This window comes from Sipha flava, unplaced genomic scaffold (assembly GCF_003268045.1).
Source record: "Sipha flava isolate LNK unplaced genomic scaffold, YSA_version1 213_pilon_pilon, whole genome shotgun sequence".
NCBI classification, from domain to species: Eukaryota; Metazoa; Arthropoda; class Insecta; order Hemiptera; family Aphididae; genus Sipha; species Sipha flava.
Window position 1 is genome coordinate 1 of NW_020272828.1, and position 17555 is coordinate 17555.

Below are 17555 nucleotides of genomic sequence, written 5' to 3' on the forward strand. Positions count from 1 at the left end.
AAAAAAAGGCCTAGGGGGATATGATCTCCACATCATCCCCGTTGTATAGGCCACTGATCCTCTTAATATATAAAAGGTTTTATAATAAGTCTATTACTCAATATTGTGTTAGTGTTGCCCCGGTTTCGCTTTATAAATATATGGCAACCCTACATGTAACAATCGGTAACAGTACATATTTAAGTACATTTATAACAAATGAAATACTATGGTATAGTAAAATAAATACAATATTTAACAGGTTTAAGTACTTTACAGCACGACTACGATTAATAACAATAAGTATAGGTTTATAACATAGTGGGGAAAGGGGATTTCTTAGGTTGCCTAATGGTAAATATAACCATGGGTAGGTGCCTTAGTACATTCCGAGTAAATATTTTATTTTAATTATTTCTAAATGACATGATAAATAAGCTAATCAAATATAATTTTTGTAATCTTTAGATAAATGTAAGAGCTATACTCAATGTGAAAAAAGAACATTAGTTTTTAAATCATAACTGGATTTCAATCAATTAATAATTTAAGAGGTAGATTTCCAATGACAACCAACAAATGAACACAATACTATTACGAGAGAAAAATGGTTTAAATTTTTTATTATTATGAGCGTGTAAATATAATACGTTATATCTAATTCCATGAAATACACTCAATAACATAATACTTTGCATTCATCCAAAAACGGCAATTTATATTATATAAAGTAATAGTATATTTAATAATTGAAAAAAAGTATCATAGCAAGAAGAGTCAATTTAATATAGATATTATATAACACCCAGACAAATTATATTAAGTGAATACAAATTTCAAGTAAACCAAAACAGAAATACCATAGGTATATTAAATTATTGGAATTTACTTAAGTTATATAAGATGAGATTTCCATAAAAAACATTTTAGATGACACAAGTAAGTCTGACTATCAGAACAGATTAAATATTATTATAAATATTGTATGATATTATGATCACTTCATGGAATATACATTTACTCAGGCCCGTATTTAGAGGGGGGAGTGTGGCACAGGTAGGCATATGCCCGGGGTCAAAATATATTAGTAAAATTAATTTTAAATATGATGTAACTAATGAAAAAAAAGAAATATAATAGTACATTTTATTATATTATAATTTGTTAATTAAAAAAAGTATTAAACGATTTTCATTTAAAAGTTATATTTTAATATTAAAGATTATGGACAAAATAAGAATTATATTATTATTAATTTGGGAAGGGGCATAAATTATATGCCCAGGGGCATATAATTTTTAAATATGGGCTTGCATTTATTATTGCATAAATAACAAATAATTGCTATTTTTCTTCTGATAATGCATTCAAGTATTTAGGTAAAATTATATCTGTTCTTTAAACAGACTCATAACAATTGACAATGTGTCTAACACACAAATGCAGTAGAGTAAATTTTCCATTTAACATGTGAGTAAATCGATGATTGCAGAAATGTCACAAGTTACATATTTTATGAAATTAAGATATTAATAAAATTGTGTACTAGTCATGTTTCTATGCATTGAGTGAAAAAACATCATTAGTTATACATTTTTGTCTTATAAAAAAATAAAATACTTAGTATATGAGAAGTGTATACAGTGGTTGACTAATATTTATTAAGATTATTTTGAGACTATGAATAATTTTTATTGATTAAATATATTTATATTTTTTGTATATATAATACAAAAAAAAAAAAAAAAAAATAAATAAAAAAAAATATTACAATTTAGTTCTTAGACAGTCTTATACAACACATTGATTTACATTGTCATAAGATTAATATATTTTAAAAAAATACAGTCTTAAATTGATTTGACAAATAAGTATAAAAAAGTTTAAAAATATAACTACTGTGACACATCAAACTAACTTTATTTTCTTCCAAATTTTTTTTTTTTATAATTTTCTGAAAATTATCTTAAGAATAGCATAATATAATTTAAAATATAGCCCTTAATTTCAATAGTAAAAACTAATCTAAATATCATATTACTGTACAATTAACAATGTTCTTTTAAGCATGAATGAGATTAATATGTATAAGTATTGAAGTGACAATAAGTAACACACACAATACTTAACATAGTTCATTAAATTTAAATAAATAGAAAATAATATGTAAACATACGATAAACAATTTGTACTTTCCATCCACTATATGTACAAATTATAGTTATCTTGTAAACACACTATAATAAAATAAGTCTGGGATCATATTTTTAAGATAAGATACATTGGAAAATAGTATTATTTAATGTCATTATTTTTTGATTACTGTTTGGCTGAAAAACCTTCATGCATATTATAAGCAGGTGAATATGGCGGAGGGTTACAGTATTCTTGGGGGGCACGTTGATCTGGTTGAGATTGGGATGATGGCTGCTGTGTTTCATACTGATACGTTTGTTGAGGATAAGATGCTTGCATCACAGGATGAGGCCCTTGTTGCATAACATACGGTCCAGCTTGTACAGGATAGAGGGGAGGGGCCTGAACACTTTGATTGGTTATAGACACAATTGGTGCACATTGTATTGTAGAATGAGCTGCATTTCTAGCAGAAATGGCTAAGAACTTGACCTCGTCATCATAAAAACATTTTACCACATAAATTTGGTATATAACAACAACTAAAAACAATGACAAATAGTTAATATACTCGTATAATACATGTAAATAATGTTTTTGTTACTTACTACTGATAGGAATGGCAATAGGAATAAAATTTGAAGTTCCATTCTTGAGAGTAATAAAGCCAATAGTAAGGAGGAAGAATACAAAAAATATTGAATTGGTTACCAACCACTGGTTGATAATTTGAGCATTATGCTAAAAAATAAAAATACAATCGTACACTAAAAATTATTAAAATTTTAACTTGGACTAGAAGATTTAAAATAATAATTGTATTATTACTACATTCAACATACTTTTACTATTATTATGAATTATTAATCTAGACATATTTCAATCACTTGAATTATGCGAACATTTTTTTTTTTTTTAATTTTAGATCAAAGTTTATAGGTTATATAACAAATAATATAATTTATAAAAATGTATTATTCTCAGAGTGCACTTGCACTCACACTCACACTTGCAGTTATCAGTATAATAATAATTAATAACATTTGCCTTATGAGTCACAAATAATCATAAATTAACAATAATATTTAATTTATACTTTAATTATTTATAATTTCAATTATGACATTAATAACAATGATAATTGTTATTATTAAAACACTATTAGTATTAATATTTAATTTCAATAATGTTATTCATTGTTACTTGTTCCTTAACTTATAATCTGTGTTTGAAATATATAAATTTGCTATAATGCTGCAAGGCAAAAGCAAATAAAATAATAAATAATAACTACAATGTTAGGTTTAAATTAATTTAAAAATTCTTGATAAAAAAGTGTTTACCTTTATGTAGATAAATATGAATTAAGTTAGTTTTTAATTTTGATCTGTATACATTTATGACGCATTAAATTTCTCTAGATAAAATATAACTCATCTAATTTGACCACTGGCTATAAGTTTATGTATTTAAAACATTTAAGTATATACTTTTAACTTACTATATATGTTGCATTTTTCAGATTCAAGTTGAGATAAAAAAAATAGAATAATACACATAATTGATTAAATATGAGAAAATCATAATCCATGGGTGAAATATAATCCACAGTGACAACATCACCTAAAACAAATAAAATAGATTAGATACAATTCTTGAGAAAAAATGTAAAATTGTAGCAAATAAGTTGAATATTTTTTTTTAATTTTTTTATTTTTGGAACTAAAGAAAGTACATTATAGTTTAATACTAAATCATTTAATATTTATTAAACAACTATATTCAAAAAAATAATTTGTTTTATGCAGTAAAGGTTTTAATAAAATACATTTTAATAATTTATATTACAAATATTTTTCTGTTATTCTTATTTGTTAACATATATATTAATTTATCGAGAGAAAAGGAATTGTTAATTAAAAGCTATATAATATAATTCCATAATATTTGGTACATAAAATATATATATAATTTTTATAAAATTATTGATTGTGTAAGTTAATTAAGAATACACAATTTGAGAACAGAAACAAATTTAATATTTCTCTCAAATTGTAGTTTTCTATAATAATAGTAATATTATGATAAAGATAACAATAAAAAATATCTATCTAATAAATATCATTTTGAAGACTGAAGCAAACATTATAAATATCATGTTTAAAAATGTCAAGGAATCAAGGAAATGTAAAATTTTGATAACAGAAAGCTAATATTAAAAATGCACAAATGTATTCACTGACATATGGGTACAATTGAAGCCTTAATGTTATGTTCCCATATATATTTAACCTTTCTAAAAGTTTTAATCATAGTTCAACATTATGCTATTTAAATAAAATTATTTTATATGTTTCTTTAGTTTAAAATGATCTCAGAATATTTCTTTCTATTATAAGTTTTGTTACTCAATTAATTTGTAAATACTTGTACTATCAGTGTATACTAAAATTTTAAATTAAAAATGGTCTTATAACTAGTATACAAATATAAATATTTTAACATAGTAAAGAGCGCAATCAATATTTTATACTACATAGTATCTAAGTATTTGGAGCATTTTATAATATGTATCTTCTAGTTTATAAACATTTATTCTGTAATGTTAAAACAATAATAAGAGTAAAAAAAAAAAAAATTGTCAATCCTTACAATTTGAAGAATGGTAATTTGATTTGAAAGGATATGGTGAAACACTCAACCGTGAAAGAGTAGCTACAGCCAAAAATGAACATATCAACTGAAATGAAAAATTAATTACAAAATTAATCGTAGGTACACCACTAAAATTTGTATTGGTTTGTATTAACTCATCACCTATAATAATACATAATAAATATCATACATGCATACAAATCTGAGGGGAAAGTTATAATAAACCAGTACCCAAAAATGATTCTACATTCAATCTCCAACAATGATAATTATAAAATGGTTACATAGAGTTTCTGTACATTTTAATTGGTTTTGACTTACTAATTTGCACATTACACAAGAACATGATAAAATGTGTTATATGGTTCATGCATTGTAGTGCATAATAAAACACTTGAAAATCATGTTTATTAGATCTAATAATATTTAAATCCCTGGCGTTTTAACATTTTTTTAAACATAAATTCAAATTCAAAAATAATATAACATTGTATCTTAATACACTATTAATAAGTAAGCTTAATGTATGCAATTCAAATAAAAAGAAAAACCAGAATTTAAAAAAAATATAAACAAAATGTGTAATATACTTCGAAGTTAGAAATCAATATTTTTCTCAAAGTTTACTCATGACAAAATTAATTGGTTAGGTTAGTATTAGGTTACTTTTTAATAATATTTTAACAAGTTCTAATTATTAATAGAAAACTATAAAATAATGTTATCAACGAGATATAAAATGTAAGTAATTACATATACAGTTTAAACACAAGTTTTAAATTTTGAATAATTTATATATAAAGTGAGTTGTAGTAAATTATTTAGAAGGGAACTGATAATTTAATGCATTTATAATTACTAGAAAATTTTAGGTAGACAGTAATACAAAAAGTTGCCAATACGATAAGACTCGATAACACTATAATTAAAAACATCAACTTGTTCTCGCACACCTACAATGTTAATTTTTTAAGTGGACCATATTTTTGTTACCTACAGTCATTCGTAATCTAAAAACAAAAACTAATGGTTTATTTTCATATACATTTCGTAAAATTATTAATTGCAAGATAATATGAAACTGCAGTCTATAAATCTAAAAGAGTGAAAGTAAAAAATGAATACGAATATTGAATAATACATAGATAGGGAATGAAAAATAAACCCGACAAGTGTTGTGCATGTGAATCATGACATAACTATTATGATGATCACGTGCATGGAATTGAATATAAAGTGCGACATTATTGCTATACTTATTATAATTATACAAGTATTGAATTGGACCTATCTAACGATTAATCCAATAGATTACTAATGGATGAAGTGAAAACAATATTAACGATTTATTCACATATCGAATGTTTTAAAAATTTAGGCTTTGTACTTGAATTATTTTGTAAGGACTTAGGCTATAAATGCAGTCAAATGTAAAAAATAAAAATAGGTAAGCTGTTTAAAACCATAATTTGGGTAAACGTGGCAAAAAGAAGAATAAATAAATGTATTCACATACATAAATGTAATTCACACCAGATAAATTATGATAGTTTAATAATTACGTATAGCTAACATAGTTAATAGTTACCTATATTACCAAAATAAATTTTATAAAATTGTTATGGGTAAAACAAATTTCCCATTTACTGAGAAACTCCAAAATGCTTAATAAAATGGTATACAACCGGAAGAAAATCATGTTTCAAGTTAATTATACATTTTAATATTATTAAGAAATGAGGATTCTAAATTCTAAAAAAAAAGAAGTTTTAAATAAGATAAAATTACCAATAATGGAGAAAATTAAAAATATCCCACAAAATCAAACGATCGATCACAATTTACAATTTTTAGCAGTTGAAGATTAAGAATAATCAAGACGGTTTAAGAGGATGTCAGCGTTGCTATAATTCGGTATAAAAACATGTTTTTGAAAAATAGATTTTACTCCGAAAGTATTATACTTAGTGTAGTAAAACCTAATATACATATTAAAGATAACAACATTATCCAGGGAATGACATCCATTTCGGATTTTTATACGTTTTTAACAGAAATACGATCTCTTTAAGTTGTCGAAAATTGTAATTTTTTATTTATAAATAACTACCGTTTCAGTTGTCTACAAATGGATATGTCATAACCTAGATAATATTGTATTCTTTAATTTTTATTATAAAATATTTTTCTTTAAAAACACTAAACATTTGTACTAGCCATTTTTCGTAGATATGTTTTTTGTGGTCGAATTTAATTAATGGGTATTAATCGATTCAGTTAACTATACATAATTTTGTTAAATCGGTTGGAACATTATTATTACATTGCTTAATGTAACATCCTTAATTATTATCTATGTTAATACCAAATGTAACCAAATTTACGAGACAAGACTCTAGAGGTTTGCGATGAAAAATTGAGCATACAGAGGTCCGACATATCACAAATTTATTTTCAAGGGTGTTATTAACTAGAATAAGGGTTAGAACCATTAGCAGTAATAAAGGAAACTTAACAAGGCAGTACCGTTAAGTACGGTAAATTTGGATTATGCATACGTTGAAATGTCTAATATCGTGTGGGCATGGTGTGATATTTATAAATTATTTAAATTTCTCTAATTTTACTTTATTCATTCATCGGTGTATGCTTAATACATTTTAATTGTGGAATAACTATTTATTAATATTGCATTATTCTAAGTGTTTTAAATCAGACATAAGATTATTTATTATTTTTATAACTATTGTCTTAAATGTTATTAATGTATTTGTCTAAAATACAAATTGTAGTGTGTTATGTCTATGAGTATACTATTTATTAGATTTAAAATATACTAAACCGATTGTTAAATTAGTAATAATACCTACCTGGTAGTCAACAATTCAAAATATTTTAACTATTTCGAGATAAAAGCAATGATTGAATATACATTGTTATCATTTTATATATATTTTATCAATGTCTAGAGAACAACAGAACAATTAATTTCGAAATATTCATAATGAACAACGAGTTTCGTATATGAATAGCATGTGATTCAATAAATTATATTAATAGGTTAATCCAGTGGCCAATAGTACTGGCCCAGCACCGACCAAAATCAAACCCACTTGTATTTATAATATAATTTCTAACTAAGGATAAATAGACCATTAAGCGGCTCTCACACAACTATTAATGCTAACAGTATAATTATTTACTGTATTTACATCATTGACGGTGTACTCCTCATATGGTTAGCATAGATTATTATCAATACTCTGTTGGGTATTTGACCGGTGAAGGTGCACATTTCAATGAATAGCAGTGTCACGTGTCTTTATTTATTAAAAAAAAAGTTATTTTATTAAAATGGACGAAAGCGTGCGTAGCAATTATTTTAGCATTCTTTATTCCAATTAAACGGATTACTAATCGGAAGCAATGGGTAAAAGAATGAATTACCAAATGTTAGAAGTACTATAATTTAAATATTTTAAAATAAATTCAGCTTTCAAACCAAAAAGACTACCACAATTATTTTCGAATGAACATTATATTTATAATAAACTATTGGCATGTTTAACATGGTAGATGAGCGCTTAGACATTCATCGCTGTATTAATAATAATGAAAAACTGTCATTATCCACCTCACACGATCAATATTATAAGTAAATAATTACTGACGACTGATATCCAATTTTTCAATTAATCATCAGTAGTTTTACTATACTGACAGCACATTAATATTCACATCGCAAGATCGATATGTGTGAAGACCGTTTTAATCAGATTATTAATAGCCAAACAATTTTATAATAATAATATAATGATACATCTGTACAATCTATGCATTAGAAAGTGATTAGAGATTGTTAGTTATATATTTTAATCATTGATTAATATTAATCTATTGGTCCAAATTATTCGTTTGTGCTCATCACTAGTAGTCAAGCGTCTTGAAATAATTATAAATGATACAATTAATATTTATAGTCAAATATGATACAAATTCATATTAAAATATAGGTATATAACTATATCATCCAATACTAAATTGTTGGTGTTTTAAGTAAGTACTTAAATATTAATACCACGATTCATTTAAATTGTGTAAAATGTTCGTTGATTCGTTAGGAAAACATCGGGTATGCGTCGAACCACTTTTCTGGTAATATGAAAAGCGTAAACGATCAAAATTTTATTTTAATAAGTTATCCAGTAATGATGAACAACGGTAAACCGATTTTACCCCACTACCATTTGCATTTCGATATTACTGTTTTCAGATGAATAATTCAATCGTATCAACAGTGACAGATACTCCTTTGTACTTATAATATTTATTTATTAAACCGTCAAATGAACATAAAAAGTACACAACATTTAAAATTTTATTCAACTATCGGTAAATTACATTAAATTCACTCACCATGTCAAAAATAGATATGACCCACGTGCCGTTTCGCACGTTCGAACAACCAAAACAGCATTTGGAGTCTGCCATTGGGCCTGTAAAATCAACGACAACAATACGTTTAAATATCAAATGATCACGGACTCGATATTTATGCGAGAAAATCAAAAATAACACGAGTAGCTGGATGGATATAAATCGTATGTGATGACAAACAACGGACGACAACGAAGTATAGTAAGCAACGGACCGAACGCAAATGTGAAATGAGCAGTGAGCGTATTACGATAATAAAACGACGGTCGTCAGGTATAGCACGCGCAACTTCGTGTTATCTGCTGGTGTTGATGGTTGTACAAACATAAAACCGTAATAAGGTTTTCTAAATTTAATCATAGGTTTTCTAGTCTTTTAATTCCGCTCCGATGATTGTTGTTTATCATCAATACGGGGACGTAAATCGGTTCCTGGGAACAGTTGAATCTAGTTGATTATTTTTAGATAATAATATTTTCTATAGGTACTGATTGGTTATCAGCATAAGTGACACTTGGGGGGGGGGCTTGGCCCCGTTAAATATTTTCATAAACCTACCCCCAGATTAAAAATAATGAATTCCAGAATTTTGTGTTTGAGAATGAAATAAAAACTAATCTACTATGTCTATAATTTCAACACACATTATCAGGGCTCGGAAATTATGGCACTAAAAATGTTACTTTTAGCTTTTAAATATGCACATAAAAACGAAAATATGCGCTATAAATAGTACGAAAATCAAAAAATATGCATTTAACTTGAAAAAAATGTAATTTTACAAATTGTTGGGTTTATTAGACACAGTCTGGACTGATTGAATTATAAACTGTTAACAAAAACGTTAAATTACTTGAATATATTTGTAAAAATGTACTTATTATTAAATTATTTTATATATTTACCTTAGAAATTATTCTAGATTATTAAAATGTTTGATAATCTAATGCAATGATATAATAAGGGAATAACAATGACGTCACTAACTATTAATACGTTAAATTGTCGATGAAAACATAAAATAATATTTGATGAGGTCTATTTATTTCCAATAATTAAAATATTTTAAAAAACCTAACCAAGTAAATACAATTATTATCAATAAAATGTGATTATACCTACATTATGTAAAAATATACCGAAAAATAGCACTATAAACTCTAAATTAGCAAAATAGCAATAAAACCTGTAAATATACAAAAAATAGCAAAATTAAATTTTGTGTATGATAACCGTGAAGTGAGAAACATATTTGTATCTTATTTTTAATGTTATAAGATGAATCAAGAAAAATATGTATTTGCTAGAACTCTGAACCCTGCACATTATAATTATTGAATTTGACAGTATTACATTTTTCAATAATATTTTTCTAATAGAAATTTATTGTAGTATTACTTTTTTTTTTTTTTTGGGATGTTTTAATAATATATATTCATGGTTTAAAATCAGAAATTACTGTAGCAAGAAACTACATGAAAATTATTAAACTTGGTTTACATATAAATTATATTAGTAATATATATATATATATATATATAGATAGGTTGATCTCAATTTTTATAAGATGTTACATGTAGTAATAAGTATTTCCATAAGCACCTGTAAAAATCATTTTACAAATATCGAGAGGGATTTTTAAATTCGTTAAATAATGAAGATACTTTAGAAATGTACTGTACTTAAGACAAAACATTTGAACCTATTAAAATAAAATTTTAATCTTAGAGTTGAATTTGTATACATGTATTTTGCCTTTATGTAAATTAGTAGATTGGGGCGTGAGGGGCATAAACCCTGCGGATCTGTGTTATCTTGGCACTTATAACCTCCTCCCTCCATATGTAAGCTCTAGTTGCGCTTATGGTTATATGGTAATCTGCTAATAAAAATGTTTTCGCCTAATTAATAAGTGTTTATATTCAAAGAACTAAAACAATGTTTGCTAATGAATAATGATAGTCCACGTTTGGGAGGTGTTGGCAAATACATTTTTCATTTCATAGGTATCATGATAGTATTTATTTTATAATTAATTATGAATGGGAAATCTGATGAACATGATTAATTATTTTTCTCTTCGAATCCGTTTCGCGTATTATAATAAATATAATTTTATTATGAAGTCTGTAAGTGGTCACGTCATTTAGGAATGGACTGTTTAGAATTATAGAAGGGTACTAATTCCACACCTATTATTTACTACGAGCGAGTACAACGAAAAATCTAATTTTTAGGACTTGAAAATTTCTTGGATAATTCTGAGTGGAGTAGTGAGTAGGGGATCAACTGATTCTAAATAATTTACTTATCATTAGAAATACAATCATTTTTGTAAAGATATTATACGATATTGTATTTTTAGTGTTATTAAATTATTAAAGTAAAATAAAGAACTACATTGATTAATCATCATACACGAAAATAAAAGTTTAGATAGTGTTAGATTTGTTTACGATAACGTAATTTGTTTCAACGACCCACAAAGTAAAACAATTGGGGATATTTTTAAACATTAAAATAAACCGAAATGAGGCCATCGGATTTTTAACTTTTTAAGTGTTTTGTTATCAGTATTCATAAATATGAAATAAGAGTAATTAATAAATATGCATATGTATACATAGTAATAATTCACGTTTAATCTCCGGGCGCGTTTTGCGGGTGATCGCGATTATTATTATATTATTACTGTTAATAAACAGTACACGACTACTGTGTAGAAAACAAATTACAATTTGGCGGCAGTTAAGGTATGCATGAGACGATTGCTCGTTGCGTCGTATCATTTCTGCAGAGATGGCGCCGGCCTTAGACGCAGTTATTATTCATTATATAATAAAATTAACAGTCCATGATTTGACTGAACAAAAATTTGGCATTCAAAGGCAGTGTGCATTGAATGTGGAGTTTGGATATTAGTTTTAAAGGGATTTCGAAATATTTTAATTTTATATTATTTGAGTCTAAACGTTTTTTAATATTCAAACAGCTTACCGTTGCATTAGCAAAAAAAAAAAATCATTTTTTTAATTTTTATTTTTAATTTAAACAAATCATTTTCATCATTTAATAACATTGGATACGTAATCACTAGTTATATTTCATATTAACGCCACGTGTTTTTTTAATTTTTATTATATGACATGAAACGAGTTTCGAAAAAGTATTAGAGTGAAAAACAATTCGGTGGATTGGTATGCTGACAATTTAAAACTAATTTAATTGTGCTGTACAAATGTACAAAATATCAAAATTAGTGATTACTGAATGCAAACAAAATGATTTCTATGAATATTGTTAAAACTGATTATTATGCGTAAATCAAACTCACTACTAACAATTATTTAAAATAAATCGTTTGGTTAATGCAAAGTATAAGTTATATATTAGTATAATATTAATTAAAAAAAAATCGTTAAACTTTAGTTCTCAGTGTTACATAATTTATATAGGTTAAAGGTTTACAGAGGAAAATTTGATATATTTGCTGAATTTTTTGTCTTATCTTTTAAAAAGGAAGTAAATAAATAAATGTTAAATATGCAACTTCGTATAGTTTACAAGTTTGCTAATTTTTATTTACCATATTACAGTGCGATAACATTTTATAAATATTTGTACAGCATATACCTAGTAAAAATTGTAGTAATTAAATGATTTGCCAAAAGTACAGTCAAAACGAGACTTAAATAATAAGTTTTTAATGCAAAAATAAAATTCATCATAAAAATATTATATTATATTCCAAGATTTCGTTTACAAATAATGACTAATGACTAAACAATGTATAAACACATTTAAAACAGTAGTACATAGCTATATACTTATACAAAATATATTTACACAAATGTGCTTAAATAAACTAAATCGGAATGAAAGAAATACAATTGATTATAAAATACTACGTTTCATAATGCAAAATGATTACTTAATAATAAATACCCTGTGATATAGTAGCTGATATGGTACACCAGAATAATCAGAAACAATTTAACTTAACAATTTTTTTTTTATTTTGAGGTTATGGTGAAAGTAAATATTATATTCCGAATATAAATACAGAACAAAATGGAATATTTTGAAATAAACGGAAACATAATTGATAATATTTGAATATGTGGAACTTTTAAAAAAATAACATAATATCATCGGATGACAAATATTTATCATTATACATTTTGATAAATAAATGGTCAAGTATTAGGTACTTCAATATTTTATAATAATGACAAATAAAAGATAATTTTTGTATTCATATGAAGTTGTTCATGTATTTTTGACAGACACGTATAAGTATTTATAATTTATGTAGGTACTTGAAATAGTCTCTACTAGTGTTCTATAACAGTCTGGTTTTTTTCAATTGAACGTAGTCCGACCCCTTTTCTAAGAAAAAAAAAATTAATCCAGTCCGTTCGCTTCAATTCAATATAATAATAATGGCTTAATTTTTAACAACAATTTAATATGATTTTACATATATACATACTATTATTTATTATAGAATAAAGGTCCACAAATAGATTTGGAGTTAATGGTTGTGAATTGTCTTATCTGACATCTGTATTATTTCTAAATGTATTCAATATATATATTGTGAACAATTTTATAATTATAGGTATATGGTTTTATATTTTATTTTGAACATTTTATATCCGTCTTGATGTCGTGAATGAAAATTTAAGATTTGGTAAGCAATTATTTTAAATTATATATTCTCAATCCATAGGAGAAAATATACAATCTAGTACAGCGTTTCTCAAACTGTGGGTCACGAGTCAATTTTTTGTTGGTCGCGAGAAGTTTTATTAATTATACAGATTGTAAGAAATTTATGTTTTTTTAAATTCTATAGACTATAGACTATAGAACTAATAGAAAATATTTAAATATTTAAATATTAATAATAAAAAATACTTTATTATTATTATTATGATAAAGTAGTAAATAAGTAATAAAATAGAAAAATTTGTTTTTTGGAATTATTTTTATTGATTTTGTAAATGTAAAACCATGGGGTCGCGATAGATTTTTGGAAGAAACTTTGGATCGCTGCCCAAAAAAGATAGAGAACCACTGATCTAGTAGTTAGTACCTACTTAAAAAATTATTTTCAATAACTTATTGAGCATTAGTTTGATTTTTATAACGTCATAAAAAAATAGTATATAATTTAGCCTTTTAAAATTAATATATTAAATATAATAATTTATTTAGAGACTTAAAATACTTCAAATCTTGTTACAGTTTTATCTATAAAAAATTATTGTTTTATTTTAATTAAAATATAAAACAGTCTGTGCTTTGTGTAAATTATTATTTTACCAGATTTAGTCTTATCTAATCTTTTTTAACTGTCTAATTTAAAATTTGTTCTACATTAGTCTTATACAAAATATGTAAACAGTTTGGTTTATTTTCATTTTTTAACATTGTTAAGTCAGATCAATATTATCAATATTACCATAAATTAATATAAACTAATGCATTAACGTACATGTACATTGATTAAATATACAACATAGTTTATTTAATCAGTGCTTTAATCAAAATGTATAAAATACACATAAGTTATAAGTTGAATGAGAGTAGATTTTTAAATTGGTCAATAAATTGTAATTAATTTTTGCAAACCCCCCCCCCCCCCCCCCCCCGATAATAAGAGCTAAGTGCCGCCATTGCGTGCAGAGCTCTGTAGTCTTCATATATATCTAAAGTGTATTGTTTATAGTAAAAAAAACTTTTCATAATATAATCCAATAAAATAAATCTGTCAAAATTCATACAAAATGTTTGATTTTTATAACATTTAATACAATGAAATATAAATGTATTATTATTCTTTTTAAATTAATAAACAGCCATTGTTAAATGACAATAAAATTTGCAATAATTACATGACAAAGTGCAAATACTAAGTGTTGGAGGTGAACATTAAATTTTGTAGAAATGTAAAAATTTGAATTCACTTCTTGTTTGAGAAAAAATCATTGATGAAAATTAATTTTTAACTTTTTGTGATAAAAGCAAGAAACACTTGAATACATTGATATAGTAAATACAATATTTTGACAGTACTATCTACATGAAAAAAGTACTAAAAGGCTATTATTCTCTATAGCGTAATATCTGTGTAGATGATGTTATGACTTGTGGATTATTATGTTTATGCATAGTCCTATAATATTGTTATTCCAATGTTGGAAAATGAATTTTTTAATTAGTTTATTTAAATAACAATTATAATAGTTCAGTTGATGCGATTAGCAGAACCTACTGTGAAATTGGTTCAATAGATATTATATAATAATTTTATTTGATGTTGTACAAGGTACTTGTAAATTTGGTTTAATTTCAAAATACTTACAAAAGTTTATTATTTATTATTTCATTAGTAATTATTGTAAGTCTACATGTTATTGTGCCAATAAATATAAATATTAATAATACTAATTTTAATTTATCATTATATAAATAATATAATTAATAACTGATTACTAAAAGAGTAATTATTCTATGCTTTTTCGTTTAAAATTAAGTTAGATATGTGATTTAACTTTAACAAATTATAAATGTGTAAATATATGTATACTACAATTCATTTTTTAGAATAACAATAACATTAATAATATATATAATTTAGCATACAATAATCATGAAAGCTGTCAAAAAGAGGAATGTATTAGGTTTTACAGCATAAGCAAACATTAGGTAAAAAGAAAACAAATTACAGTTTGGAAACCACTGATATAGGGAATATATCTCTATATTTCATAGTTATATTGCTTTTTTATTTTGCTTTTAACACAGTTTTGGACAATAAATCTGTATCAAAACTTTAATACAGAAATTTAATAGGACAAAAATTGGTAGTTTTTAGATTTTCTTAGTACTTATAGGAGAAGCTGAAAATAATTAACTTTTGAGCTACATAACATAACTACCTACATAACATTTTTTAACACAATAATTTATATTTTTGATAAAACAAAAAGATATCATAATAGGTAATATTCAATAATACTATTGGATAATACCTCATGATTATTTTTAAGGTTTAAAGAAAAATTAATATATTTACAAAGATTAATTTTTTTTAACAGTCTAGTACTTATGTATTTTTTTTAAAAGATTATTAAAAAATTATTGCTAAACATAAACATATTTAGTGTGGAATACTAACTGAATAAAAGAAAAAATTTCTGAGTATGGTCAGGGCCGTGTTAAGGGGGGGGTCAAAGGGGGCAATTGCCCCCGGGCCTTGTAGTTTTTTATAAGTAAGAGAGCGCCCTTATCTGTACTTAATATGCTACCTGTGCCCAGTGGCCCTGGAGCACTAAAATGTTTGATACAGCTCTGAGTATGGTAGTAGAATTAAAAATGTATGATCAATTAAGGGTAATAAAAGTCAACCATATTTAACATTGACAACACAGATTTATACAGATCACTATATCAGTGTAATATTAAAGAGGCTTACGAAGCTTATAGATTTAATGTAAAGTAAACTAATGAACAAAAAGCTGAACTAATAATAGTATACCAGGTTAAAACTATCTTTGACCTGTAACTAATTTTTAGTTGATAAATCAAAAAAAGAATTCCAAATATAGATCAAGCTGGTAGAGGATAGGTCAAAATTGAAACTACTTCAACATCCAGAATGATTTTTGTAAAGGATAAAGGACTAAGGTCTTTTTATCTACTCTCTGTACAGTCATAGCGTTTGTAACATAATGATAAATGTTTAATATAACGATAAACAAATTTACAATTGATATACAAATATTAAACATGAACTTAACGTATGGTAGGTTAGCAGATGGTACTCTTACTTACCTGAACTGTTGATAAATCTACTATATATCTTGCTATTAAATAGCTAGTGAATTCGTTCTGTCTTCAGATAAATGAATATTCGTACGAACACTATGTCTTGTGAAAATTAAACGAATTTTCAAATCGGTCTCTGGCATAGAAGTTGGGGAGAAGCAAATGGCACAACGATTAAAACGAATAAGAGATTTGAAAGGCGTTCGGTGATTGATAAACGGTCTTAAGTAAGCGAACGGTAACGATTATATCAGGAACGTAGTGTTCAGACAATCGTTGTGATGGTACGTCGTTAACGCGAGGTAAGTTACTAGCTACGTACGTTATGGAACGACATGATCCTAGAAAAAACTAAATGACCATTATAATGATAGTGAAATGTAAATTAATACTTGGGATAAGACCCGAAGTCCTGAGTAAAAAATAACTGCGAGCGAACAAACACTATCACGATTATAATCAGTAGCAGTTCAGCTCGCGTATAGATAATGACTCGACGATGTCCGAACGGC

The 17555-nt window shown here is 25.4% G+C and overlaps 1 protein-coding gene across 1 annotated transcript; it reads right to left on the minus strand.

Annotated features, from left to right (window-relative positions):
- Positions 1–1875: 1875 nt before the first annotated feature.
- LOC112682873 lies at positions 1876–17496 on the minus strand. Its single transcript, XM_025553633.1, has 6 exons — positions 17050–17496; positions 9187–9266; positions 4768–4855; positions 3617–3738; positions 2724–2856; positions 1876–2657 (listed from the first exon to the last, which is right to left on the minus strand). The coding sequence occupies exons 2-6, from the start codon at positions 9259–9261 to the stop codon at positions 2299–2301; spliced, it is 777 nt and encodes a 258-aa protein (XP_025409418.1). The 5' UTR covers positions 9262–9266; positions 17050–17496; the 3' UTR covers positions 1876–2298.
- Positions 17497–17555: the final 59 nt, after the last annotated feature.